We start from the raw sequence: 27677 nt of genomic DNA on the forward strand, positions 1-27677 counted from the left end.
CGACTGTTGATTTTGATTGAGAATATATGTATATTCCGAAATGACTCCTTCACTGTGTTGCAAACTTATGGCTAAAATTATAATACCCTGCAAAGGTATACAATTACAAATAACAAATAACGGTCTAAAAACGTGTTTCGGATTTTGGATTTATAGGGAAAATGTATCGTGTTTTACACCAAAAACCGAAAATGATTGTTTTATTACTTACTATAAAAAAAAAACCTTTAATGAGATTTAATATTTGAATTTTCTGTCCAATTTTAACCCGTTTTTCATTTTTTAATTCACATATTTTTAAGAGATTGTGCCCTTAACACTGATGAATAATTGAATTTGAATAATAATAATCTTAATCTTATAATTAAATTAATTTTTAAATGCTTTTCTGCATAAATAATCTTGATCTTATAATTAAATAAAATTTTCTAGTTAATTTATAAATACAAATAACTGTATTCACAACTTGGTGGTTGTTGGTATTTTTTGGCCAATAAGTTAGTATTTTTCCATGACGCCGTATGGCATTTCCCTTCTAGCCGGTTTCCATTAGGTGGTAACACTGTTGGCTTGCTGCGAAAAAATTCGGGAAAATTTGTGTGGAAAAAAAGTTTGACACAATTATTTCAAAAGCGGGAAAGCAGCGCAGGGAAGTTAAGCTAAGCAGCGAATCATCTAACGCCGGATAAGCAGCATTCGCGCACGGGGATCCGACATGGACTTCCGGCAAATGAAGAACGACGCTTACGGAATTGGCCAGCGTCGTGGAATGGGGAACGCTGGCGGCGGCGGTGGCGGCTTGGGTGACTTTTCCTCAAATTACGGCGGCGGTGGTGGCTACAATGGCGGCAACTACGGTGGCGGCGGCGGCGGCGGAAACCAGGGAGGCTACGGCGGTAACAGAAATCAGAGTCCCGACTCTGGTAACTACAACCGTGGTGGCGGTAACTTCGATGGCGGCCCTCGCAGCAACAACAACTATTCACGTTCCATTGATGATCGCGGCTTTAATGCCAACATTAACAATCAGCGTTTTGGTAACGCCAACGATAACTACCAGGACAATTTCCGTGGCCAATCAGACAACTTTGGTCCCTCAAACCGTGGCGGAGGAGGCGGTGTCTCTGGCTCTGGCAGTCTGCAGGCCAATTTGGGTAACCTGCAACGCGCGCTGGAGCTGGAGGAAATGAGAAACCGCAATCCCGGTGGTAACTTCAATTCGGACTTGTCCAACAATTACCGTGGTCAGCAATCGCAGGGAAACAGCGACAGATTCTATAATGACTCTCCCCGCAATTTCGGCGGCAATTCTGGCTCCAGTTATGGTCCCAACGATGGGCCCTCGTTTGGTGATAATTTCCGCGGCCCGCAGCAGGCTCAGAACTTTAATGACCAACAGCGTTCTGGATTCAATGATTCGTATGGACGTGGCGGCAATTTTGGAGGGCCGAATTCAGGCAACTACGGGAGCTCGGACTCTGGCAACTTCGGAGGCCCAAATCCAGGAATCTTTGGCGGTCAGAACTTTAATGATAACTTCAACAACCGAGGTTTCAACAACTCGGGCGGCGGAGGAGGCTTCAATAACTCGGGCGGCGGAGGAGGCGGACAAGGTGGCTTCAACGGCTCAGGCGGTTCCGGCTTTAGCAACAACATTAGTCGCTCCTTCAATGAGGCCAACTCGCGCAACTGGAGCAACTCGTCCAATCAGTCCTCCTCGTTCCAGAGCTCTGGCTATCAATCGAACAACAGTGGCGGAGGACAAGCCCTCTCCAACTGGGAGGCCAGTCAGCGCGCCTTCAACTCAAAGCGAAATCAGCTACAGAAGATCAACGTGAACAATGGCGGGGCCGTCCGAAAACCAGGACCTCAGCCAGCTGCCAAGGCAGTGTATAATATGCGCAATAACCCGAATGCAGCCGCCGCCGTGACCAATGCTGCGGGTCGGAACCCACAACCGAACAAAGCCGGCAATGTGCGTCCAGGCACTGCTGCTGGCGTTCAGAATAAGGCACCCAATCAGTATAAGCTCGTCAATGCAGCCACTAAAACCAATAGTGCTGGGGCTGCTGCCCAGAAGAAGCCTCCAGTCGCTGGACAAGCTATCAAGGCTGCCCCTGGACCAGTAAAAAGTGGACCACAAGCAGTCAAGAAGGGACCGCCAGCAGCTGGAGCTGGACCGCAAGGTGAAAAACCTGGTCCCCCGGGAGTCAGGACTCAGGGAGTACGAGCTGGTCCCCCGGGAGTTCGTGCTGGCCCTCAAGGAGTACGAACTGGTCCACAGGGAGTACGACCTGGTCCACAGGGAGTACGATCTGGACCACAGGGAGTACGACCTGGGCCTCAGGGAGTTCCTCGTGGTCCCAAGGCAGGCAATTCCGCCCCTGCCTATAACAAGCCACCTGGAATGGCACCACAAATCGGTAAGTTTAGTTTTCTCTCAACTCTTTTACCCCAAAAACTCCAAATTAAATTTCATATTTCTTGCAGGACAAAAGCGCGTTGCTGCTGCACCACCACTGGAAACGGAGGCAGCTTCCAAGTCGGTGAAGAAGTGGCGCCGTGTGGCCCGCAAGCGCGGCTTCCTAATGGGCGGATTCAAATTGCCGTACCTCAACGAGCAGCCGAAGAAGCTTCCGCAGCCAGAGTCGGAATCGTATGCCCTGACCTTCTTCGAGCAGCTCTTCAATTACAGTACAAACCAGGAGGCCGTGGACGAGGACTTTTCCGAAGATGCCGTGCTGCTTAACGACTCCGACGATGAGTCCTCCGAGGAGGTCAAGGTGGCCCGCAAGGGCGGCAAGAAGAACAGGAAGCGTATACGCAGCGAGTGGGCACCGCTGTACGAATCGAAGAGATACAAGGAGTGGGATAAGTGGTGGAAGGACTACAAGCAGTACGGCGATAAGATCGAAAAGAAGCTGGTGGAGACCGGCAATTACAATCTGGAGCACTGTTTCCTGCCCAATCTACCCAAGATGACCACTGAGGAGGTGGTGTTCGCCATCATCAAGTCGGCTCACTATGTGCTCGAGAAGAATGCCGATGTGCCGTATGACACCATGAAGACGATCTTTACCCTGATGAACCGCACCTTCCTGGAGAACCTCACCGAGCTGAATATACTGGAGCTCCAGGACCTGATTCGCAACATACCCAACGATCTCTGGGTATACAAGTTGAAGAGCATGATCTTCCTGTGGGCCAAGTACGAGACTATCCACAATTCCAAGTCCACCGAGGAGGAGATCGTCAGGGATCAGCAATCTACTGCCCGCGAGTGGAAGACCCCCGTTTTCCACTGGCTGGCCAAGCAGGCCTTCGACGAGTTGGTAGTGAGTAAAGGGTTCCAGCACTTCATTCACCACATCCTTATATATTTTTTCAATTTTCAGGCTATTAGTGAAACCGAATGGAAGGAGCACCGCACTGTTTTCCCGGCCCCCGAGTAACCGGGCTCGGAAAACCTGAATAGCACACTGCTACTCCTCGTCTCAGCATTCAACCACACACACACTCGGTTCCCCAACATCGAACACACTGCGTAGGTTCTCTCCAGGATTATAATATGATTCATAAGATTACTTATCTAGATTTTACAACGGAACCCCAATATATACACTAACTGAAGCAAGCATATGACTATTTAGCGTAGTCTGTAATTAGAACACATTGTTTAAACGAAATAAAGGAGCCGACCTAAGAGGGCTTTGTCTTTCGTTTCCTGTGGGCGATACGAAAACGAATACATTGATCAGAAAATTAGAAAGAAACTACTTCCTCGGAGAAAATCAATTCCCGCGTTCATTGGTAAATTAAAAACTAGCTTATCTTTTGATAATTTTTAATTTTTGATTTATGTATAAATGATCACCGATGAACGCGGCCATAAGTATTTAAATACTCTGAACCGCGAGTGTGTTTTCCACTTGGTAAGATTGTAATTACCCGGATTTCACAAACATTTTTGTATGACGCTAGAAGAATACTATTTATAATGTAGAATGTAATTGGATTTGAAAAATAAATAATCGGCCTACAATAAATATGAGTTGTTATTATGGGAAATATACATACATAATATGTATTACATATATTAAAAACAAAGAATTTATAGCAACAAGCTGCACAAAGCTGAGATTGATGTTTCAGACTTGGCAGCTTTAACTGTAAACATGAAAGAAAGCTTACTTTTACAATTTTAATATTGAAATTTAAACTGAAACGTTTATATTTACAGGTTCACGGGAACATTTTTAGATATTCCTCCAAATAAAATGATGATTCCCATGGGGACAAGATGATATAGTCATTTGATTTGCCTAAACTTAAAACTAAATTCTGATTTAAAAAAATATATATGTAAAATTGATAAGAAACTGCAATGTAATTGTTTTTATACCTTGACAGGGATTTACAATTTAATTCAGAAGCTTGTAATGCAGTAAAGGAATACTTTTCGGCCCTATAAACCATATAAGTATATTATTGATCAGCAGCAACCGAGTCGATTTAGCCATGTTTGCAGGGAAAAAAAGTTGCAGAAATCTTTAAAAATTTTATAAGGGATTAAAATTGCCATAAATAAACATTTTTACAAATTTGTAAACTGAGTTTGAATTGAAATTCATGTTATAATAGTTTAAACTTAGATTTTCCCAAAAAATGATCATTTCATTGCGTTGCAAACTTATGACTAAAATTATAAATACGCTGAGAGGGTATATGCAAAGGCAGAGGTCAGAAGGCCTAATTACATGGGATCTAAGATTTTATTAGATAAGATAAGTCTTGTTCACCTTTAAATAAGACACTTATAGTATATATAAACCCAATTTTAAGTCTTACAGATAAGATATGACAAAAAACGTCTTTGCAGTCGATGTCTTTAACAATTTTATTATTGCCAACATTTATGGTACACAGAATCTTGGATACAGTGTCTTTTTTCTCAGGCCTTTTTAATGGGTTTTGCAATTTGTGAATCCAATTCCAACTGCAGTTACATAATGAGTATACATTGACCAAAAAACAAGAAACTTATGCGCCCAGCTGCTTATAGAGAATGGGCACATAGTCGTCGTACTCCGCCTGGTAGAGATTGCCGGCAATCGGATCGCCCAGGTTGTACTTCTTGGCAAAGTCGGCGATTTTGAACCCACCACGTCCATCGCCACTATTGTTGGGCAGCCTCTTCTCGTCAAAGGTCAGCTTGCACGATTGCTCGTAAACAAGGAACACGTAGCGATGCAGGCCAGTGTCCGGCGGCGGTCCAGATCCAATGTAAGCGGAGAGAACTTCGCCCTTGGCGATATCGCCGCCGGGAATGTTGCCCACCAGCCAGTGGTGCCATTCGCGGAACGTGGGCTCCTTGCGGCTCGGTGCATCCGGATCGGTCATGCACAGAGTGTATAGCTTGTCGGCGTTTGCCTCCCACTTGACGGAGGGCTGATCCTTGACCTGGGTGGGAGTCAGAACCTGGCCGGGCTTAACTACAATATCGCAGGGATATTCCACAGTTGCCGTCGCCGTCGGGGCCTTGGCAATGACGTCGGGTACCACACAGTGTTCCTCCATGGCTTTTCCAATTTTCCCACAAGAATACTGGCGCAGACGTTGGGTAAATGCAGAGAGCGGCTCTTTGGCTAGAATGGAATTATCGGCAGGGCCTGCAAATGTTTTCAGCGTTCTGACCGTAATGGCGGCCGGCAAGTTGGCAGTCACAGCGGATGAACGGATCCTATCAGTCCGGGGGAGATTACGGGAAATACGGGAAAGACTCCGGAGTGTTTGCATTCGCACCAAGCTCATTTTGATTGTTAAATCAGGGCACAGTGAAAATTAATTAAATAACTGTTTATTGGCGAGTCTTTTGTTTGCCAATTAAGAGGGGCAACTCTGTCATTCACTGGAAAGTCTACTCTACACATGTATTTTTATTGTAAAATTTCAAATTGTAGTGTCGCAAATTTGTAGACATTAAATAAATAGTAAATGTGATTGGAATTCTGTTAAATAAATCCTTTTAATATACATAATTTCGTCCTATAACCTATGTTCTAATGCTAGCGAATGTGTTTTTAACAAGATGAAAGGAACAATGGATGAGAGATGACGGGATGTGATGTGATGGGCAAGTGATATGCTTTTCTTGGACCAATGTTTCGTTTCGGAAGCCATCTTCAGGCCATGCGCTGCAGGGGATGCAACTAAACCTGGTAGCGATGCTTGTGTCAGGCCTTCCGGAACAAGTCGCCGGAGCCGTACGACAGACGCCGCTCCTTGGTGTTGCTGGTGACCAGCACCTCCTCGTCGAACTGCGACACTCGCTGCATTTTCGGGCGCATCAGCCCCCTCACATCGTTCAGCGTTATGTCTATATCCCGGAAGGCGTTGAGCAGGAAGACAGCTGTGATAACGACCAGGAAGCCGCACACATCGCCCAGGATGTCGTCGAAGCGCATGTGGGTGAACTCCTTGAACAGAATGGCGGAGGCCACGATCACCAGAGTGGTGAACATGACGTAGTAAACAGGCGTCACAATGCTGGTGTTGAATATATCCAGCGCCTTGTTCAAATAGTTCATCTGGATGGCGATGAAGGTGACAGTGATCAGGATCAGGAACCACGGCATCCAGGTGAGGAACACGTTTCCACCGTTATTCAACGTCTGTCTAATGGCCAGACCCAGAGCCTTGCACGACATCACGGTCAGGGAGCCAATTCCCGAGCACATGAATATATAGACAACCACATTGGTGTGCCCGTGGCGCGGGGCAATGAAGCAGGCCACAAACACCGTGGAGCCAATGATGCAGATCACATACAGAATGAACACCGGATCCTGCAGCATGTCGAACAGCAGCTGCAGATCCTCAATCTCCTTCTCCTTAGGCGAGTGAATCACAATGATGGTGGAGCCCAAGATGCACAAAAAGCAGCCAATCTTTCCCAGTAGGTTCAGCTTTTCGTTGAGAAATCTGGAGGCCATCACCGCCGAGATAATCACACTGAGGGCCCCCAAGGGGGTCACCAGGGAGGCGGGTGCAAAGGCATAGGCCGCAAAATTCGCCGCCTCGCCCAGACCCACTGAAAGAAAAACAACAAACAGAGAGACAGTAAGTCAATGAGTCATAGATAAGGGGTTCGTTATGTACATAACATATATCTGTGGGTAAACTGTATTATAATTATTGCCGGATGTTTGTGATCTTTAAAAACTATATACTATGTATATATTTGGTAAAGTTTTAAAGATTTAAAGGTCAGATACTAGATAGGACTTCAAAACAACCTAATAACTAACATTTTTAAGGGAAATATGAACTATAATCAAACTCTAGGTCGAAATCAATTAGAATTGTAATTGAAAAACAATGGAACAAGATAAGAAGCACCTTGCTGTATCTAAACATGTATATATTTCCATAAAATATGACGAACTATGGGTTTTTATCAGGTTTTTGGGGGACTTTTCTTATCTTTATCGAGGTATTTATTCAAATTCTGATTTTGGGAAAATTTCAAGAAAATACATAGTTCATTGATTCACTATAGCCTTTGTTCTCATTATAAACCTATTAAAAGATGGAGTTCCATAAATCTACATATGTATTTACTTTACAAAAACTCATATTAACTATTCCAGAGTACCCTAAAAGGGCTTTAATTCCCGTATTCCCAGCACATAGTTTCCAACTCACTTGTCAGGAGACCCGCCCACCAGATCCATTCCCTCAGATAGCCAAATCCTCCCGCCGAGGCCCGCACCTCGCCGTATCTGCTCAGCCGGATGAGTGCCTTCTTCTTTATGATGAAGCTGGAGCCGATGAAGAAGCAGGAGGAGATTGCCAGGCCGACGCCGATGTAGAAATCCGTGTTTGAGATGGCCGCACTGAGGGATGCGGACGCTTGACTGGCTTCCTCCATCGACGACGCCGCCGCCGCTGCGGCTGGGAGGCTGCCGGGCACCACCTGGGCCATCTGCAGTGATGAGGCTTCGCTATTCATGTTGCCCTCCGTGCGTTTTGTGCTTTGTTTTCCTTCTTTCCACTTTTTGCACTAACAATTCTGCGTGAGTCACAACAGTCGTTATCGATATAAAAAATATCGGAAATCGACACAAATACAATTCACAATGGAAACAAAAATTGCCATTCACAATGAAATCAAAACGTGCAACCGGCTATAGATATGCCGCCGAAATCGAGTTCCAAGAAGACCCAGGCCAGCTGGTATCACTGCGAGACCTGTGGCGTGCACATTCCCTCCAAGGCGAGGGACAACCACGATGAACACTGCTCCACAATCGGTCAGGATGATGCTGCCCCGGATTCCGATGCGGAGTACGTGCGGAGTGGAGCAATCTTTACGAGAACTCTGCAGCAGCGAAACTTTGAGGTGGAATCTCTAAAGGATCTCTCTGCCAAGTATGCCAACGTGCTGCTGTTTGTCTCCGAGGGAGCAATGCAGTTGGCCAAACTGCACATTGGCCAGCATGTGGTGATAGAGGCGCCTACAACAGAGCAACAGCCGCTGGTGAGGATTTTGTGGCCCATATCAGAGCAATTCCTCACTACGGTGTTTGTGAGCGAGGGAGGTAAGATATCGCAACTGTAACCAAGAGAATTCTTAATCAAAATCTCTCTAAATACAAACATATTTGCAGATTTAAAGCTCCATTGGACGCAGCTGCGTGGCAAGCTCTTGAAGATCACTGCTCTGGACACTAGCTGTCTCACAGCTGCTGCCAGCATATCCCTAAGGCAATTAAACAGCAAAGAGACTCCACTGGCGGCAGGACAACTCCAAGAAGCCATTGCCCTTCTCAAAAGAGACATTGTCAATAGGATCTTTTGCAAGGGCAGTGAAATCCACATGAATTTCTTCAACAAGTCGCTGCTTTTTCGCCTGGAGCGATGGCAGGGCACCGTAGAAGAAGCTCTAGCTGGTCTTAGTCTGGACTCCAAGCCCTTGCAGTTTGTCCAGGTGACCAACGTCACCAAACTCCAGCTGATAGCGGAGAGTGCAGAGCAACAGCTAAAGGAGCAGAAGAAAATCCATCGCATTACCAAAACCCAAATAGGAGGGCTAGACAGGCAATTAAACCTGGTGGAGGAGAGCATGGAGTACGCCTTGGGCTTTAGGGCGTTACCTACAGGTAAATATATTTCTTTAAAGCTACGAAACCAGTTTGATTTTATTTTATGATTTCCATCAGGCCTCAGGGTATCGCGTGGCATGCTTCTGTATGGAGCCACCGGCTGTGGCAAGTCCTTGATCCTGGAGGCCATGTCTGCGGTGGCCGAGGAGCGCAGCCAGGGAAATGCCCAACTCATACGCATCAATAGTGGCGAAGTCTACAGCAAGTTCTTGGGAGAAACCGAACAAAAGCTGGCGGCCATCTTCGAGCGTGCCTACAATCACTATCCGCACCCAACTCTATTGCTGATCGAGGATGTCCACAACCTGTGCCCCAAACAGGAAAGCAGTGACCTTGTCAAACGCGTCTCGCTGGCCTTCCTCTCTCTACTGGATCAGCTCAGCAGTCCCAGTCAGCTGAAGGGAAGCAAAACCTTCCTGCTGGCTACCAGCTCGCAGATTGAGTCCCTGCATCCGAGCATACGAAGAGCTGGTCGATTGGACAGTGAGCTGGAGTTGGGTGCTCCAACTCCCCAGGCAAGGAGAGAGATTATCCAGTGTCTTACGCAGTCTTTGGAGCACCAGTTGAACGAAGAGGCTGTGGAGCATATAGCTGCAGTTACCCATGGCTATGTGGGTGCAGATCTGGCGAATCTGGTCTATGCTGCCATGCTGCAGGCTCAGCCCCATCCGCTCCAGCTCGAGCATCTGCAGGCTGCCCTGACCCGCATCAAACCCTCGGCGATGCGTGAAGTTCTTATCGAGTGCCCCAACGTCCAGTGGGCGGATATTGGCGGTCAATCGGAACTCCGTTTGGCCATGCAGCAGGCCATCGAATGGCCGCTGCTCCATGCTGAGAAATTCCAACGTTTGGGCATAAAGCCGCCCAGGGGTATCCTCATGTTCGGACCGCCGGGCTGCTCCAAAACGATGATTGCCAAAGCTCTAGCCACCGAGAGTAAGCTTAACTTTCTCTCAATCAAGGGACCGGAGCTCTTCTCCATGTGGGTCGGCGAATCGGAGCGGGCGGTGCGTGAGGTCTTCCGCAAGGCTCGCCAAGTGGCGCCCGCCATAGTCTTTTTTGATGAGATCGATGCCATTGGCGGCGAGCGGTCCGAAGGCGACAGTTCCGGCTCCGGTTCGGGTTCCTCCGTAAAAGAACGCGTTCTCACACAACTGCTAACCGAGCTGGATGGCGTGGAGGCCCTTCAGAATGTCACCATTGTTGCAGCCACCAATCGCCCTGATATGATTGACAAGGCGCTACTCCGTCCGGGAAGAATTGATCGTATCCTGTACGTGGGCTTACCCAAGACGGAAGCGCGTCGGGAAATCTTGAAAATTAAACTGCGTGCCATGCCGGTATCGGCGGATGTGGACATAGAGAAGTTGGTGCAATTGACCGAGGGCTATTCCGGCGCGGAAATCCAAGCCGTGTGTCACGAGGCTGCGTTGCGTGCTTTGGAGCAAAGCTTTGAGGCGGAACAGGTGCAGTGGCTGGACTTTGAGCATGCCTTGAAGGCGGTGCCACCAAGGACCAGTCCGGAATTGTTGAAACTCTATGAGGATTATCTCAAAAGGAAGTAGGACCTTCAAGGTTTTAAACTTAAGATAAACAAAAAAAGAATTGTAAATAAAAACCAATTAAAAAATACATTTTTATAGGAGCTCCTAACATTCACAGCCTTAAAGTCTAACTAATGATTGTAAACCATAAAAACCATGAGATATACAGTTCCCTTTTTGCTGGTGGACATTATTTGGCTTTATTTAGTGTGCTCTGATTAGGCTAAAGAGATAAGATCAAAGGCAGAGTTATCAGTTAACCCCAGACTGTATTTTTGCCTCTAAATCAAATACCCAAATTGGATGTGTATCGTTTATAGACATCGCGTGAACATTGAAGGGAATTTCCAATTAACGCGTCACTCAATTGATATATGATTGCTTCGGAACAGCCAATTAAATGCCTCCAATTTTTATACCCTTGCAGGGTATTATAATTTCAGTCAGAAGTTTGCAACGCAGTGAAGGAGACGTTTCCGACCCTATAAAGTATATATATTCTTGATCAGCATCAACAGCCGAGTCGATCTAGCCATGTCCGTCTGTCCGTCTGTCCGTCTGTCTGTCTGTCCGTCTGTCTGTCTGTCCGTCTGTCTGTCTGTCTGTTTCTACGCAAACTAGTCCCTCAGTTTTAAAGCTAGCTGAATGAAACTTTGCATATAGTCTTCTATATGCTCTCACTGCTATATATGTCGGAACGGGCCGGATCGGACGACTATATCATATAGCTGCCATACAAATTTTCGATATATTTGTAGAAAAAAAATTAGAACTTTGATGTTTTTCAACATTTTTGCACCATTTTTTAAATATGGCCATTCTATATTATTTTAGAATTTTGGTATAAATTTTATCAAAATCGGACGACTATATGATATAGCTGCCATAGGAACGATCGAGAAATAAATAGGAAAAAAAATTATAGTTTCGTTGTTTTTCAACGTATGTTTATCTACTCTGAGATATAAGCTTTTTTTATTATTCTAGAATTATGGTATAAATTTCATAAAAATCGGACAACTTTATCATATAGCTGCCATATAAACCGATCGGTAGATGTAGAGAAAATGTAAAACTGGGAATGTAAAACTGTAACTGTCAAACTGTAAACATAATAAGTATAGGTAAAATGTAATGAAACTCTGTTTTGTGAGTGTTTTCAGCATTTAAATCTATAATATAAACATCGAAACCAATCTGCAAGGGTATACAAACTTCGGCGTGCCGAAGTTAGCTTCCTTTCTTGTTTGTTAAGAAATGGTATTACTGATGGTTTTGCTTGCCTTGCAAATCAATAATTAGAGCGAAGAGAGAGTGGAGTAAGGCTTATTTAAAGCGCTTCTCTTGACTGTTTTTTTACCCTTTTATTTATGGCTAAGCTTTTAAGCAGAATCTTTTTGAAAAAGCCGAAAGAGTAAATGAATATAAGCAAAGTTCTCTTATGTTTGGTTTAGAGGGTCTCCTAAGGTCAAACAGTGCCTCAAAAAAATAGTTCAATTTATAAAAAAATTTCAAAACATTTTATATAAATTGTTTAATATTAAATTAATTTTTAAAGAGTTATTTCCTGGAACACAAAAATAATTTTTCTGCTTATTTATGGATGAACAACAAATATGTCTGCATATTTCTTATTTTTAATTTATACAAAATTGTAAAAAAAAATGGTACATTATAAGATTGTCATTGACTTTAGGCTTTGATCTTATATATTTTAAGGTTAATTTATAATTTTATTTCTAATTTATTTGCTTAATTTATTTTTTGTTATTTATTATTAATTGATTTTTAAATATTTTTTTAGCCATATTAAAAATTTGTATTAAAATTACCCATATTTTCCCATTTTCCGCTGTTGTGTAAGCTTACTTCTTGCCGCCTCTGTGGAACGATATGGCGAAGAGCACGCGAGAGCTTTGACTTTCCGCTCCCAGCTGGCACGATCAGTTGCCGGCTGGCGTTCGTCGCGTTTGGTTACGACATTAAAACAACTGGCGCAAATTTGTCGCCGGAGGAGAAACATTCCAATTTTGATTTGCCGTCGTCTGTTGTCGCCATTGGAATCATGAAAAACTGGCTAAAGATCTCCCTGCTGCTATGCACCTTTGGATTCTTCCGGGAACTTCGGCCCTCTGAGCCGTATGTCTCGGAATATTTGGCCGGGGACTATGGCAACCTGACCTCGGAGCAGATCTACCAGGATGTCTACCCCTTTGGCACCTACTCTGTGCTGGCCCAGCTGGTCATCGTCTTTCTTATCACCGATCTGGTGAGGTATAAGCCAGTCATAGTTCTCTCCGCGCTGGCCGGGATCGTGCTCTTCTCCATGCTGCTGTGGACCGGCACTGTGCAGATGTTGCAGGTGGCCCAGCTATTCTTTGGATTCTTCACGGCCGCCGAGGTGGCCTACTACACGTACATGTACGCCAAGGTGGACAAGGAGCAGTATCAGATAGTGACAGGTCACACGCGGGCCGCTATTTTGAGTGGAAAATTCCTAGGCGGCTTGTTAGCCCAGATCTTGGTGTCCACTGAGAGCATGAACTTCCGGGAATTGCACTACATCTCGTTGGCCACACAATTGATCTCCTTGGCTGTGTCTCTACTGCTGCCCGGAGTTCCGCGGAGTCTCTACTTTTATGCGGCCTCCGAAAAAGAGCCACCAGCACCTGGTGGGGAAGTCCAGACAGCGAAATTCTCGGTCACCAACGCCTTTCGCCTGCTGTGGTTCCACCTTGTCACCTCCTACTCTAATCCCGTGGTGCTGCAGTGGAGCCTGTGGTGGGCTCTCGCCACGTGCGGCCAAATACAGGTGAGTTTTGGGTGTTAATTTTATTTGTATGAAATGTAAGGCTTGCGGTTTAATAAGTTTTAAGAGCGGGAAGGGGGTTAACTGGTTCTAAAAACTATTATTTTTTTATTATACCCTTGCAGGGTATTATAATTTCAGTCAGAAGTTTGCAACGCAGTGAAGGAGACGTTTCCGACCCTATAAAGTATATATATTCTTGATCAGCATCAACATGCGAATCTTTCTAGATATGTCCGGAAGAAATCGGTTTTTTGGCCATTTTTGCGAAATTTGATAAGGGGTTACATCATTAAAATAAGCAAAAATGGCCAAAAATTTTGATTTCTTAAAATTTGAAATTTGGTATGCAGTTTTTTTAAATTAATAAAAACTAACACAAAACTGCTTTCCGAATCGAAATTAATGCATTTTTGGCTTAGTTATGATATATTTTAATTGTTACCTGCAAGGGTATACAAACTTTGGGTGGCCAAAGTTAGCTTTCTTTTTTGTTTTTTTGATATTTTTGTAAATATTACTGCAACTTGCAAGTAAAAACTGGTATTTCCGGAAAGAACAAGTGAATAACCTTGACCCAGAATCAGTATTTATCAAGATTGATTAAACTCTTGAAATTTATTCCTAGATCTAAAAGAATGCAATGCTATTTGTTTTTTTTTTTAATTCGAAATTTAAGTATATAGGCAAATAAAAATTAAAAAGATTCTCTTCTTATCCCCTAGGTTATATCCTACATCCAGTTCCTGTGGAAAGAGATAGCTCCGGATAACCAGAGCCTGTACAATGGCGGCGTTGAGGCCTTGGCCACTCTGCTGGGAGCCATTGGCGCCATCCTGGCAGGACTTTTAAACTCGAATAAGCGCCGTAGTGCCTATATGCTGGGCATATCCATCTGTGCCGCTGTCCTCGGAGCTTTGCTCATCTATGCGGCGCGGACCCAAGAAATCTGGGTGGTCTATGTCAACTATGTGCTCTTCTGTGCTGTGTTCTTCTTCATCATCACCGTGGCCGGAGCAGTGGTGGCCGGCAACCTGGTCGAGGACAGTTTTGGTTTGATCTTTGGCATTAATACTCTGGTGGGTCTATTGCTCCAGACCATCCTGACCATTGTGGTTGTGGAACCCGTGGGATTTGGTCTGGGACCAAGGGATCAGTATGTGGTCTACGGTAGTTATTTCCTAATTCTGGCTGGGATCTATATAATAAGCATAGTTTTTGTTAAGCTATGTGGCAGGAGGAAGGTTTCCAATGATGGTAATGTGGCTTACTTGACGTAACGACTGTTTTGAATTTATTAAATTATAAATAAATAGTTGGTTAAGATTTTATAAAACAAAATAGATTTTGTAAATAGAAACCTTGTAAAATACTTGTTGAAGTTAACTGAAAAATAACCGCTAGGAAAATGTAATTATATATAATGGAAAAATCCTTCTTTCAAGAAAATTTTCTTGAAAATACATAAATTATAATTTTTTTTCTTTTATAAACAATCCTGGTTGTACTTAATTATTTAAGACCTATTTTCTCCCAAAAACCGCTCTCCTTATTCCCCACACAATAGTAAGCAAAACTTTTTAGCACAACCCTTTAACACATATAAATACATTTTATTAATAATTTTAACTGTACTACATAAGACTATTGCAAAAGCAAATCCATTTCCTCCGCATTCGAGGACATCAGATCCCGCTGTAAGGTGGTGGTGGCTGCCGTTGCTTGATTCAGAAAGAGATCAAAGTCGTAGCCTTCTTTTTGGGCCGCAATGGAATCCTTTTGATTGCTGATGGTCTGCGGATTGGAAAGCAGGTCCACATCGTACAGACCCAGTTCCTTGAGGAGCGTATCATTCTCACTGTTGGCTTGTGGGGCGGAGATAAAGGAAGGCTCTACTGATTCCTTAGTGTCCACATTAATAATTGCCGCCGGTTGTTCCACGGCCTCAAATCCACAGTCCACCTGGGAAGGCGTCGTATTTGGATGATTGTTGGCTTCGATTTCATCATCGTCCAGCTCCTGGGGCTTCAGGGTGCTCGACTTATACTGAAAGTCCGTCTCCTTAAAGTCCACTTCAATGGGAAAGAGAGGCGGCAGCGAGTCTAGCCGCTCCACCAGACTTCGGTGCAGTTCCGCCAAACTCTCCAGCAGACTTCTGAGCTGCTTGTTGAGATCCATGGCATGTTTGCACTCCAGCAGTTCCATTTTCTCCAAGACATCGGTCCGGAGCTTGGCGAACTTGCTGCGCGCATCCTGGCGGCATCTCAGTATCAATCTGTACTCGTAGTTACCGGTCTCCACGCGATACAGTGGCTCCTGGAGGGCCGCAAAACCATGCTCCTCGTCATCCATTTCCTTGACCTTTAAGCAGTACGAGAGATATGTGAACTTGGCATCCGCGTAGCGACGCACAGTGAGCTTTGTGTCCGGTATGGCTTTGTTCAGGTACGTTCCCAAATCGGCGAGCACTGGTTTAATCTGCTTAATGATGCCCAGGCCATCCTTCTCCAGGGTGCGGTGAAACTCACCAAAAGTTCGAAACGCCTCCGAAGCTCGCTGTTGCGGCTCATGGACCGAGATCTGGGTGAAGCAATCGCCAAAGGACTTGTAGGTCTGCAGGAGATCATAGTAGGCCTTGAGCATTCGACGGGCGTGCTCCACCAGGCCCTTGTACATCAGTTCAGTGCCCTCCAGCTCCTCCAGTCGTTTCACCAGGGAATCATTGCATAGTATCGCCCGGGAGAGACCCAAAGTGTCGGCTGTATTGCTCGACAGGTTGTCCACAATTCTGTGCTTTAGTTTCTTTAGTATGATGTCCAGGGTTTTGCCCTGTTCGGGATCTGCATGCAGCTTGTTGTAGTGGATGACGACCTCGTCGGTGGCCGTCTGAATCATCTTGGCCACCTCCACCTTGGTCTTGCCCTTCACGCTCACCGAGTTCACAGCCAGTAGTTCGTCTCCGGATTGTAGGGAACCCTCCCGAGCAGCGGGAGTGCCATCGAAGATCTGAAATTGTAATTATTTGAAAAGGTTTCAAAAAATCTCAGATCTTATTTAAAAACCAAGCCGATAGAAGTAGCCTTTTGTAACACTCTTTCAAAATTTCGAATAGAAACACCTGGAACCTTTTAGGTTTTCTAAATTATGACCATTAACAACTGGTGTAAATTGGCCAATGATGCCAGCAAGGCCACTCCTGAGGACAGACCCAAGGTGCTACCCGGCTTAGATTGTTTAGATGACCGACTGCAGGCTGTACTGCGGGAACAAGGATGGCAAAAGAGTTCCCATAAGCGGAAGCCAGCTGGCGGCGGCCAAAAGCGGAGGAAAGCAAAAAAAGCCAAGACAAAGTTTTCGACACCACGGTTCCAAGAATACCAAAAGCTATACGCTGACAATCTCAGGGACCTCAAGCGTTGCGCCGCTGGCAACGAGTACAAGTTCCGGAGTCGGCCAGTGCCCGATTTCCAGAGGTCCCACCAGCTTCTGCAGAAGCGCCAGCAGTACCTGTGTTCTTTGAAAAAGCTAACCAAGCCCAAGAGTCCCCGCACCCTCGCCACGTCCATGGAGGCGCTGGTCAAGCGCAAGAACAAGGAGAGGCAGCTCAAAAGGCAGGCATCCAACTCAACACCGAAGACCAATCCGTCCAGTTCCATGGACTACATGCTCCGCCAGCCCTTTAGGCCGCGTACGGAATGCTCTTTTACTCGACCGAAGCCTTTCCAGCTGCACACCAAGAAGCGGGCGCTGGGACGTTTTCTGTACGATAAAGAGAAACGAGTGCGAATGGAGACGCGCTGCGTGGAGCTGGCCAACGAGTGGTTAAAGTCGGAGCGAAGGGAGTTTATCAGGCTGCGTAAGCTGACCAACTTTAAGGCCAATCCAAGTCCGTGGAGGAAGAAAAAGATCATACATAATCGTGGATAATAATATTTGGCTTAAAAAGGAACAACAAAATTATATTTTATAAAGAAGAAACTGCATGCTCAGGAGACTTACAAGAGACATACCTACAAATCGCCGGGTAATGGAGGGTGTGTTAAGGATTATACCTACAATCCCCACACATTCTTTCGGTGCCTAGGCTTCAAGGCTAGCTTTGATCTTGACATACGTAGTGCAAAATAAAATGGTAGATTTAATTTCTTAAACCTCCCCCTTAACTCACCTGTACTATATAAAGACAAGGACACATGGGCGCTCCTCCACCAATGCTAATTCCAATTAGGTTGCTCTGATCCTTGGTGATGACGACGGCATTGGTGGTGACAGTCATGCCCCTATACAATTTTAAATAGTAAAATAGTTAAGACCATTAGTTTTAGTTGAAATACACGAGAGATTGAAGCGTGAACTACGCGTGCTATTGGTTAATTGTACATGGTTATGAGTGTGAGATATTCTGGCAATATTCCATACGTACTCACATAGATCGGTGCAATTTTCTAAATTAGCCATATGTTACCAGTTCTAGCAAGGCCATTGGACTATTATAGTAACTAATTTTCAAACTGTTGATCGGGGCAGTTTAGTTAAGTTTCGCAGAGCTATCGTTTCTGGCTGATCGGGACTTGGAATACTGGAGGAAACCTCGTAAATAATACGCTCTATATGGTATTCACTAGCTAGCCTAGCTTTAAAATTTTATATAGTATATTTTATATAAGCATCTAATACTACTACACACAAACTAAAATCATAATTGTCCTTAATTTGGTGGTAAAAATAAAGAAATACCATTAGTTCTAGTTTTGGTTGATTATTATCACAAATTACTTTACAGATATAAATATAGTGGTCGCTCGGTGATAATCTAGTTTTTAGAATAAAAACATATAGTATAACAATATTTTAGGTTTTAGAAAAAAAAAAGAAAATAAAATTGTTTAAAGCATAAAATAACTCACTTTTAATTAATAAAATCCTAAAAAAACACAATTATTTTTAAAGGATATATAAAAATAAAAAAGGATTAATTCATAAAAATAATAAACTTTTAATTAATTTTAATTTTAATTCCTTCTAAAACAAAGTTTTTTTAAGGACATAAAAAAAAAAAAAAAAAAAAAATTGAAAGCCGAATATAATATATTTTTATTAAAATATAATTTTTCCTAAACTTTTTCTTAAAAAATACAATGATATAAATTAAAATTTATAATTATAACATATTATTTCTAGCTTTTGAGCGACCACCAAGTGAATATATTATCGAGACGAATCTGGGTCAATCGGCGGACTTGACTTACAAACGGTCTAACTCATATTTCTGCCTATTGGCGGATTCGCTGTCGCCAAACCTGTCCGACCCGAAGCCCGCCGGAGAGCAGAGCATAACGGTGGCCTCGCTGATGGCGGAGGACACTTCCGGCTTCTCCGGCTCCGCGGGGAGATCCTTGTGCCGCCGTGCATCTTCGGCACTAGCGCCATCCAACTGGATGAGCAGCGGCACTGGCCTGAGTCCAACAATATGTTTGAGTTTGCGTTGCGATTATTGATTTTTAACAGACACTTTTGCAACAGATTGGCTCGTGCCCAAGAAACAAAGCTATGCAGCGAGTTTTCCTTTTTTGGCAGGATCCCACAGGCTACTCACATCTTGTCCTCCTCAAAAAAGAAGTCATCTTCGGTGTCCGTCAGCATTTTCGGGTCTTGAAAAATAAACGAATTGTTTATATTTTTCCTTCTCTTCTTCAAACTGTCATCGGATACTGGATAGGATATCCGCTATCGATAGCTGCTTTTCATCGCACAACTTCATCGGTATTGGTGGTATCGGAACCCGATATTCCCACGGCGTAACCATGACCACTTGTTGCCTAGGAAACGCTGAGCAAAAACATAAACAAAAGATGATGGACTGGGCCGAGGAACTCAAGATGACAATAAGAAAGGTGAAAAAGTGGTATTTTTTGAGTGTATATATTAATCTGGTCAACTTGCACTCCCCAGACGACGGCCAGGAAGGGGCGTCGCTCCAAGAGTCGCGATGTCTTGAAGGAGGAGTCATTGCAGACAGCGGCTGCAGGCTCCAAGGACATTTCCATCGACATTACACTGAATGTGCAGGCCCAGGGAGGAACGCCGCCCTCAACATCGGATGCGGGCACTTCGTCATCTTACAACAATGAGTTCGAGTCACATCGTCCACCCATTCGACGTATTTCGGGAGGATGGGCAGACTCTGGCCTCAAGGGATTGAAGTGGGTATGACTGGCTGCTCTGTAAGTCCTTGGCTGATTATTCTTTTCTTTCCTTTAAGGTCCAAGAAGAACTCCTTTGATGAGTAAGTTTCTGAAATGGAATTTCTTAACGTTCTAACCGGATTGCCACGTATTTTTAGTATCCACAATGAATTCTTGTAATATATTTTATTCCCAATTTCCAGCGAACGTTTTAGGCAAACAAAATCGGCCACAAATTCCATACCAACGGATGACATACCCGTCATACCTGATATGGATGACATCAAAGATGAAATAATGCTCAATGAGATAGTGGAACCGACCACGTAAGTGGAGTATTCAATAATCCTTAACCCCACAACCAAAATCCTTCTATTCCCAGCATTGGCACTACACGTTCTGCTGTTTTAAAGGAGGCAAACTCTGATTTGCTGTCACAGTACGCCTTCTCTGCCGTGGATGGCTTTGATCTCTCCATATTAACCGACTGTCTGGTTCCCCAGGAGAGTCTCAATGAGAAGGACGATTTCTGGCAGTGGGACAAGCTCTTCACCGAGGTAACTGCCGAAATCCATTCGGACAAGGTGCCCAATATAGGCATGAAGATAGGACCCGATGTGGTGCCTCCAACTCAACATTCTTAAATGATTTTTTACTCAAAGCAATTAGTGCAATATAAAATACTCAATTAGATTTTAGGGAATTGAAAAATTCGTTCATTGAATGCCTTAAATGATCACAAATACTCAATTAAATTGCTTTTTTAAACTAGCTTAAGGAGAGACTTTTGGTTGTGACCTATTGGATGGGCCTGCCAACGCCATCGAAAGCCTTTTCCTTGTGATCGGCGGCATTGGCACGAGACTCGTAGTTGCAGATGGTGACCCCATGGTAATGGGCCTCAGTAAACTCGCCCCGAAGACCTGGCATTGGGATAAGGTATGGTGATATATGGACTAGAATGCCATGAAAACTCACCTATGTAGTAAATGCGTGTGTTGTCATCGCCGAAATTGCTGGGAAAGTACAAGGATAGATGGTGAACGGAGGAGAAGGTGACCACCTTCGGTGAGTACTCGATTTCTCCACGGCAATCGCGGGTTAGCTCGAATTCCTGATCCGGCTTGGCTTTGGCATCGTCGAAGGTCATCTTGGGACGGTTCTTAAAGCTGTAATAAACAATAAAATTTAGCTTTTGTGCCCTAAAACAGGTAAGATTTATTACATTTTGACCCTATTTGGATGCGAATCATCGTTGGCGCCGCTTATGATGATTCCCTTGAGCTTGACGTTGCCGGTGAAGGGTATATTAAAGAGCAGCTCCTCGTCGGCGTCGCTCTGCACAAATTTGGTGAGATCCAGGCGCTTCTCGTACGGCTTGAAGACACCCTTGCCCTGGCCATCCGTCTCCTCGTTCAGGCACTCTGTGTTCTCAATGTCGATTTTCGTATATAGACTGTACTCAATGCCCATTTCCAGGGCGTGATCAATGTCCGTGGCCTCGTGGCCGCAGCCGCCGTGGTCGTGCGAGTGTCCGTGCGGCATGTTTTCCGGCTTAAATTTAATAAACAAAAAATAAATAAAGGAGTCGAGTCACTTATCCACTAATGCGGTCGCACAGATCTAGTATTTTAGTGCATTACTGCTTTAGTATTTTTGCGGCATCAATAGCGCCGGTTTATTTCAACTTCCTTACTACGGTCACATTGACAGCCAGCCGAAAAACTTAAATTTTAGGAGTTTTTTAATCTGTGTTAATCGGCTTGAATTTGATTCAGAATAATTGTACTTTGCCGAAAATCGTGTAACCAACGTTCCAATGGCGCCCAAGGCTAAATCGGTTGGCATCAAGCCCCAGGCCAAGGCCTTCAAAGACAAGTCCAAACCCACCGATGTGCGTATGTCCAATATCCAGGCGGCAAAGGGTAAGAAATGTGTAAAAATAACTTAAATTAAGTGAAAAAATCATTCAAAGTGTGTGTATAATGGCTATTTGTGATGATGTGAGGATGTTGAAAGGATTTTGTGGCAATGTTATGCCAAAATAGCTGCCCAAATGGCAAACGCAAATCGCAGTTGGATGCCGGCTGTGTCTGGAACCTTCTTGAAGGGGAAGAAGAAGAACGCGTGTGGATTACTCATGTGATGACTGCGATGGGAAAATGTAATGGCTTTTAAATACCCTTTAAGGGAGGTTTATATGACTGTTAGGTAGAGAACCTTAAATCAATACAATTATTAAGTTTCCTGAAATGCATAAATATTCTTAAACAGCTGAGTTTGGATAGACAAGTCCATCTGTTTGGTTATGGGTTAGTCATATGTTTTCTCTTCATATTTAAAGCATGTAACATGTTTTCTTTAATACCTTAAAGAAATATTTATAACAAAATCCCCTTCCTTTACAGCTGTTTCCGATGCCATCCGCACCAGCTTGGGACCCCGCGGCATGGACAAGATGATCCAGGCGGGCAACGGCGAGGTGTCCATCACCAACGATGGTGCCACCATTCTGAAGCAGATGAACGTCCTGCACCCGGCCGCCAAGATGCTGGTTGAGCTGTCCCGCGCCCAGGATGTGGCCGCTGGCGATGGCACCACCTCCGTTGTGGTCATTGCCGGCGCTCTGTTGGAGGCCTGCGAGAAGCTTTTGCAGAAGGGCCTGCACCCCACCGCTATCTCGGACTCCTTCCAGCGCTGCTCCGACAAGGCTGTGCAGATCCTCACACAGATGTCCACGCCCATCGAGTTGACGGACCGCGAGACGCTGATCAAGAGCGCTTCCACATCTTTGAACTCCAAGGTGGTGTCGCAGCAGAGCAGTCTACTGGCTCCCATCGCTGTGGATGCCGTGCTGAAGGTCACCGAGCCCGGCAAAGAGGTCTCCGTGGATCTTAAGAACATCAAGGTTATCTCCAGTCTGGGCGGCACCGTCGAGGACACCGAGCTGATCGATGGTCTGGTCTTCACCAGCCGCTCGGCAGGCACCAATGCCCCCAAGCGCATCGAGAAGGCCAAGATTGGTCTTATCCAGTTCTGCATCTCGGCGCCAAAGACCGATGTGAGTATTTTAAGCAGATACAAGCTGTGACCAGGAAACTTATTTAAAAAACGAACCCTTGCAGATGGATCACAGTGTGATTGTGTCGGACTACGCTGCCATGGATCGTGTGCTGAAGGAGGAGCGTTCCTATATCCTCAACATTGTCAAGCAGATCAAGAAGGCTGGCTGCAATGTCCTGCTGGTTCAGAAGTCTATCCTGCGGTAGGTTTAACAGCTCTTCCTGCCCCGTCTAATTCTAATCATCACCATTATTCCCTAAGTGATGCTGTTTCGGATCTGGCTCAGCACTTCCTGGACAAGATCAAGTGTCTGGTGGTCAAGGATGTGGAGCGCGAGGATATCGAGTTTGTGTGCAAGACCCTGCATTGCCGCCCCATTGCCTCGCTGGATCACTTCACAGCCGAGAACCTGTCCAGCGCCGAGCTGGTCGAGGAGGTGGCCAGTGGCACCAACAAGTTTGTGAAGATCACCGGCATCCAGAACCCGGGACGCACTGTTTCAATCATCTGCCGTGGATCCAACAAGCTGGTTCTGGAGGAAGCTGCCCGCTCGCTGCACGACGCCCTCTGTGTGGTGCGTTGTCTGGTGAAGAATCGTGCCCAGATTGTGGGCGGCGGTGCGCCGGAGATTGAGATGTCGCTGCAGCTGGCCGCTGCTGCTCAAACAGTGGAGGGTGTGGATGCCTACTGTTTCCGTGCATTTGCCGATGCCCTGGAGGTCATTCCCTCGACGCTGGCCGAGAATGCCGGTTTGAATCCAATTGCCACGGTCACGGAGCTGCGCAACCGTCACGCCCAGGGCGAGAAGACTGCCGGCATCAATGTGCGCAAGGGCGCCATCACAGATATCTATGCGGAGAATGTGGTGCAGCCGCTGCTGGTCAGTATTTCGGCCATCACCCTGGCCACAGAAACTATTCGCTCGATCCTGAAGATTGATGATATTGTAAGTGGATTAGTACTTTAGTTTTAGTTTGCGTTTTGCTAATTAATTTATTATTTCTGTTTCAGATCAACACTTTCTGTTAGGAATTGAGCGCGGTCTCCTTAAGTTGTCTCTGTCTTTGTTCAAGATCAATCTTCAAGCATTTTCATCTAATCCCACACATCTTTATACCCATTATGCGGCTGCGCATGAAATTTTGAATAAAATTCACATTATATACACTACGCCTTACCAGCTTAAAACCTATGTATTTAAAAAAACAAAAACTAAAAGATTAAATACTTCGCTAACACGGAAAGAAATTGTTTTGTTAATTAAGAAGGAAATCTGCGATGGGAAGATTTGCTTGAATTCAAAAGTATGTGCGTTATGCATCTTGTTATAGGGGCTTTATTTACCTCTAGACCTTCTATCAACTAGCTTCTTATATTAAATACACAATGAAACGACTTTAACTAACTTCCCCCGTACCCAAGTGATTATCAGCTAACCTTATCTAATGTGCGAACTCATTTTCCCACAGTTTTGGGCTTCCAAACTTAAGGTTTCAAAGGGTTCCGCACCCCTTTCACACCAACGCCCCCAAATAATCCACCCCGCTGTTCGTTTCTGTTTTTTTGGGGATTCCTTTTTGTCCTGGGCGTGTAAATAAAAATCACTTGATGCGATTTTTATGATGTGCGTTAAATGATTAAACCACTTGAACTGGTTTCAAATTGTCAAAAAAAAAAAAAAGAAAAGAGAAGGAAAGGAAAGGGTGGCGGCAAGGGTCTTTATCCTTTTGTTTTCTTAGCCCCATTTTCGGGTTTCGTTTACACTTGGGTGTGATTAGATGGAGAATGGGTCCGAGATTCGAGACTATCTCTCGTGTCCGGAAACTTTCGGCGCGTGTAAGTTAATTAAATGTGTAAACATGTCAAAGGGATCAAGTTTTTCAGCCCCACTATCATTTGCCATCACCACCAACACCCACCCCCATTGACGCATCTGCCAAGATGGTGTTGATTTCGAATCACGCCCTTGATTGGCTTTGATTTTTGAGCCTTGGATAAAAAAAGCTATTCCACTAATTGGCTGACTGACTAGCAGGGGAGGTTTTTAATGGGGGTTCGGATGCAAATTTTCCATTTTAAAGTCCTTTTTCTCAGGCGGCCATTGAACGATGAACTTGTTCGGTTTTCCATTTTGATTTTCTGAGGGTGGAAAATGTAAACTCCCAAAGGTTTTCCTTTTTATTTGCACCCGTTTTTCGTGTTTGCCACAATTTTATGCTACTGCAAAGGATTTTATAAATTTACCCAGGTATAAGAGGGGTAGAAGTGGTTTTTAAATCTAAAAAAAAAAACTAAAATCTTTTAAAAATACGTATACGCAGAATTTGTGGTGTAAAATATTTCATTGCATACTTTTAGGCACAATTATTTAAAGGATTCAGATTTATATTTAACCTTATTTAAAAATTTAACTTAATTTCACCACTTTTGGTAAGACTGATGGGTATTGCCAACTTCGATTTATGCTGCTTCATTTTCCCTGTTATTTATTCCATTTTCTTGCTACTTTTTAGCTGTTGTTTACTCGCCTGTCTTGGGGCATTGTCGTTCTCTCTGTTCTGGACTTCGTCCTCGTTCCCATTTGTTTCTTGTGCAAATATTGAATTTGCGCTTTTTTTCCCCAGCTATTTGCCGGAGCCGGAATGGCCCACACTTTTGAAACTTTTCATTTCGGGGGTTTATTCCTTTGTTTCGGCTGTTTGCTTAATTTTTGTATGCGATTTTCTTCATCTACTTTTTTGCTCATTTCATATTTTCATTGTAATTCAATTGTGATTTCCCATGCCGCGACGCTGTTTTTTTTTTTTGGCCAAATGTTTGCACAAGTCTTATGTTCTCCAGTCGGGTGAAAAAAGGGGTGTGTTCCCGCCCCTCATCGACGGAGCGGTGTCCTTGCTCCTTTTACTCGCTAAACGAATTGAAATTCAAAGCATCAAATTGTCATCCAGTCACGCAGAAATTTAACATATGTTGGCCATATAATTTGCGAGCACTTTTTATTGGGCACCGAAATTACCAGAGTCTGCTATCTTGCATCCTCGAAGGACAAAGGAGAATATATAAATTATAATTGAGTCTAAGATTAAACAATTCGGGGAAAAATAAATAAAATATTTCAATGTTGTAGGTGTTCTTGTTTTATTAAACTAAATTCCTTGAGATTTAATATACAATAACTTTAATATACTAGTTTATTTCACAATGAAAAGACCCTAGTTCATGCTGCTTTAGGAAAAAAACACTATTCGAAGGAAAAGCATGAAGCAAAAGCATAAAGGAAACTTAATTTTCGTTAGTCCTGCCAAGTGGCGGGTGATTAATGATGTCGGGGCCACGACAATATTATGAAAACGCATTCGAAAATTTCATTAAATTGTTATAAATGAAGCGGACTGGCGAAAGGAAAAATGAAACGTTTTCTCTCACAGAGAAAATTCAATTTGCAAATGCAGCAAATGTTTGCTTGCCCTGTCCAAGGGAAATCTATCAAACGGAAACCTGCTGAATGAATGAAATCTCGGGCAGGCAATCTCCCCTTGAATTTTTCCTGAATGGCCTACGGGGCTTATCAGACCATTTTTGACCAGCACTTTGAATATGACCAATGCAATCGATGTATCCCCCGATTTCCACCATTGAAAACCAAAATTGCTCAAAGCCATTTTGTGTCCGTTTTCATTCAGGACTCTTAGGATTTTTTTCTTCTTGGTTATTTGAACTGGACAGACGTCGTCGTCTGCTCGGGACTGATAACATTCAAAGAGTCCTGAGTTAGGATTCGAGTGCTCGCCAATTATGTGTGAGTGCTGGCCGAGATTGGGCCTTGCTCTGGCCACCGTTTGATGTGAGCTGTTGTGTGCGAGGGTGTGTGTGTGTGGATCTGCAAATTAAATAGGGTAAGTATTTTGGTCGAGATTTCACTTCTGGCAAGATTAAAAATTTATTCGCTGCTCTGGACAGCTGCCTGGAAGGCAAAACCTCAAGTTTTAATCGAATATGGTTAAAGGGAAATACTTGTGGAGTGCCTTTGGGGCATTGTTGGGTTTTTTTTTTATATTAAAAATATCAAAGTCTACTGGGAATAAAACCAAAAAATATTATAAATTTATTAAGAAATATTTATCTAATGAAATAATACCATCACTATTCCGTTTCATTTACAAATAAATCCTCGCCATATGGTCTATTCCCTTGGACCATCATTTACCTAATTTATTGGCACACTTCCATTAAGATATCTCCATCAAGGACTTGACTCGCTTAAGCGATTTCAAAGGATACGTACTCCTTCTTCTGCCAGGGCCTGCCCTCATCACAGGGACACGGGAGAACGGAAAACAGCAAACAACAGGAACTGGGACACAAGAACAAGACCGAAATCAACCACCGAAGCGGGCACCATATGACATAACTATGTGTGAATTGATGGCATAAACCCTTTTGCCCAGCTTGTTTTTTTTTTAGAGATCTCAGCTCGGAGCCGTGAGCGAATCAGAGCTCGGCAAACTTCAGGGGTTGGGGTTGGGATGGCTAAAAAAGGATTTACACGCTTGCCTCGATATACAAATAAGGGTTTCTGCCGCCCTGCCATTGCCATATTGACTGTCGCCGGGGCCCAAAAGATGAAGTGATTTCTTATCCAACAAATCCACACTCGACATCGGGGGAAAAAATAAAAATAAAATAAAAGGGTTGTGCTGGTGTGGGTCCCCCTTGGCATCCTGGCTGGCTCTTGGCCCGCGTTTGCCAGGAAGTTTATTAAAAAATGGTCATGTTTGCCTTTGTCGCGTGGCTGGCGGACGCTTTTGGAGCGGGCCAAGGAAATCAGTTAACTAAATATCTCGTTTAATATTTATTTAGGTTTCGCCTAATAAGATTCGAGTGGCACACGTCGGCAGGCGTTGAACCTAAA

The 27677-nt window shown here is 44.2% G+C and overlaps 10 protein-coding genes across 12 annotated transcripts; 6 read left to right on the forward strand and 4 right to left on the reverse strand.

Annotated features, from left to right (window-relative positions):
* The first annotated feature begins 545 nt into the window (after positions 1-545).
* Positions 546-3706, forward strand: LOC108077213 (pro-resilin). Its single transcript, XM_017170463.2, has 3 exons — positions 546-2423; positions 2491-3335; positions 3396-3706. The coding sequence occupies exons 1-3, from the start codon at positions 716-718 to the stop codon at positions 3450-3452; spliced, it is 2610 nt and encodes an 869-aa protein (XP_017025952.1). The 5' UTR covers positions 546-715; the 3' UTR covers positions 3453-3706.
* Positions 3707-4872: 1166 nt separating this feature from the next.
* LOC108077260 (protein D3) lies at positions 4873-5953 on the reverse strand. The gene has a single exon (XM_017170526.2). The coding sequence runs from the start codon at positions 5809-5811 to the stop codon at positions 5041-5043; it is 771 nt and encodes a 256-aa protein (XP_017026015.1). The 5' UTR covers positions 5812-5953; the 3' UTR covers positions 4873-5040.
* Positions 5954-6006: 53 nt separating this feature from the next.
* Positions 6007-8011, reverse strand: spict (magnesium transporter spict). Its single transcript, XM_017170525.2, has 2 exons — positions 7705-8011; positions 6007-7090 (listed from the first exon to the last, which is right to left on the reverse strand). The coding sequence occupies exons 1-2, from the start codon at positions 8009-8011 to the stop codon at positions 6234-6236; spliced, it is 1164 nt and encodes a 387-aa protein (XP_017026014.1). The 3' UTR covers positions 6007-6233.
* A 69-nt stretch (positions 8012-8080) lies between these two features.
* On the forward strand, positions 8081-10796 carry LOC108077289 (ATPase family gene 2 protein homolog A). Its single transcript, XM_017170568.3, has 3 exons — positions 8081-8600; positions 8670-9161; positions 9222-10796. Exons 1-3 carry the CDS (start codon positions 8195-8197, stop codon positions 10727-10729), a joined length of 2406 nt encoding a protein of 801 aa, XP_017026057.1. The 5' UTR covers positions 8081-8194; the 3' UTR covers positions 10730-10796.
* Positions 10797-12667: 1871 nt separating this feature from the next.
* LOC108076904 (thiamine transporter 1) lies at positions 12668-15013 on the forward strand. The gene is made up of 2 exons (XM_017169944.2): positions 12668-13520; positions 14243-15013. Exons 1-2 carry the CDS (start codon positions 12774-12776, stop codon positions 14795-14797), a joined length of 1302 nt encoding a protein of 433 aa, XP_017025433.1. The 5' UTR covers positions 12668-12773; the 3' UTR covers positions 14798-15013.
* A 107-nt stretch (positions 15014-15120) lies between these two features.
* On the reverse strand, positions 15121-19236 carry PICK1 (protein interacting with PRKCA 1). Of its 3 annotated transcripts, XM_017170382.3 has the most exons (4): positions 19114-19210; positions 18767-18973; positions 17686-17797; positions 15121-16523 (listed from the first exon to the last, which is right to left on the reverse strand). In XM_017170382.3, exons 1-4 carry the CDS (start codon positions 19158-19160, stop codon positions 15162-15164), a joined length of 1728 nt encoding a protein of 575 aa, XP_017025871.1. In that variant the 5' UTR covers positions 19161-19210; the 3' UTR covers positions 15121-15161. The 3 variants fall into 3 exon arrangements, with proteins under 3 accessions (XP_017025871.1, XP_017025872.1, XP_070139781.1); XM_017170383.3 differs by lacking the exon at positions 18767-18973 and having other exon boundaries at positions 15124-16523; positions 19114-19236; XM_070283680.1 differs by lacking the exons at positions 17686-17797; positions 18767-18973; positions 19114-19210 and adding an exon at positions 16580-16640 and having other exon boundaries at positions 15125-16523.
* LOC108077154 (uncharacterized) lies at positions 16662-17680 on the forward strand. The gene has a single exon (XM_017170386.3). The coding sequence runs from the start codon at positions 16662-16664 to the stop codon at positions 17442-17444; it is 783 nt and encodes a 260-aa protein (XP_017025875.1). The 3' UTR covers positions 17445-17680.
* A 39-nt stretch (positions 19237-19275) lies between the features above and the next one.
* Positions 19276-20349, forward strand: IFT43 (intraflagellar transport 43). The gene is made up of 5 exons (XM_017170387.3): positions 19276-19411; positions 19470-19720; positions 19780-19803; positions 19906-20028; positions 20085-20349. The coding sequence occupies exons 1-5, from the start codon at positions 19322-19324 to the stop codon at positions 20344-20346; spliced, it is 750 nt and encodes a 249-aa protein (XP_017025876.1). The 5' UTR covers positions 19276-19321; the 3' UTR covers positions 20347-20349.
* A 41-nt stretch (positions 20350-20390) lies between these two features.
* On the reverse strand, positions 20391-21315 carry LOC108077156 (PITH domain-containing protein CG6153). Its single transcript, XM_017170388.3, has 3 exons — positions 20928-21315; positions 20681-20871; positions 20391-20625 (listed from the first exon to the last, which is right to left on the reverse strand). Exons 1-3 carry the CDS (start codon positions 21245-21247, stop codon positions 20501-20503), a joined length of 636 nt encoding a protein of 211 aa, XP_017025877.1. The 5' UTR covers positions 21248-21315; the 3' UTR covers positions 20391-20500.
* A 72-nt stretch (positions 21316-21387) lies between these two features.
* On the forward strand, positions 21388-24013 carry CCT4 (chaperonin containing TCP1 subunit 4). The gene is made up of 5 exons (XM_017170385.3): positions 21388-21627; positions 22111-22763; positions 22828-22967; positions 23027-23711; positions 23777-24013. Exons 1-5 carry the CDS (start codon positions 21522-21524, stop codon positions 23792-23794), a joined length of 1602 nt encoding a protein of 533 aa, XP_017025874.1. The 5' UTR covers positions 21388-21521; the 3' UTR covers positions 23795-24013.
* Positions 24014-27677: the final 3664 nt, after the last annotated feature.

This window comes from Drosophila kikkawai, chromosome 2L (genome assembly GCF_030179895.1).
Source record: "Drosophila kikkawai strain 14028-0561.14 chromosome 2L, DkikHiC1v2, whole genome shotgun sequence".
NCBI classification, from domain to species: Eukaryota; Metazoa; Arthropoda; class Insecta; order Diptera; family Drosophilidae; genus Drosophila; species Drosophila kikkawai.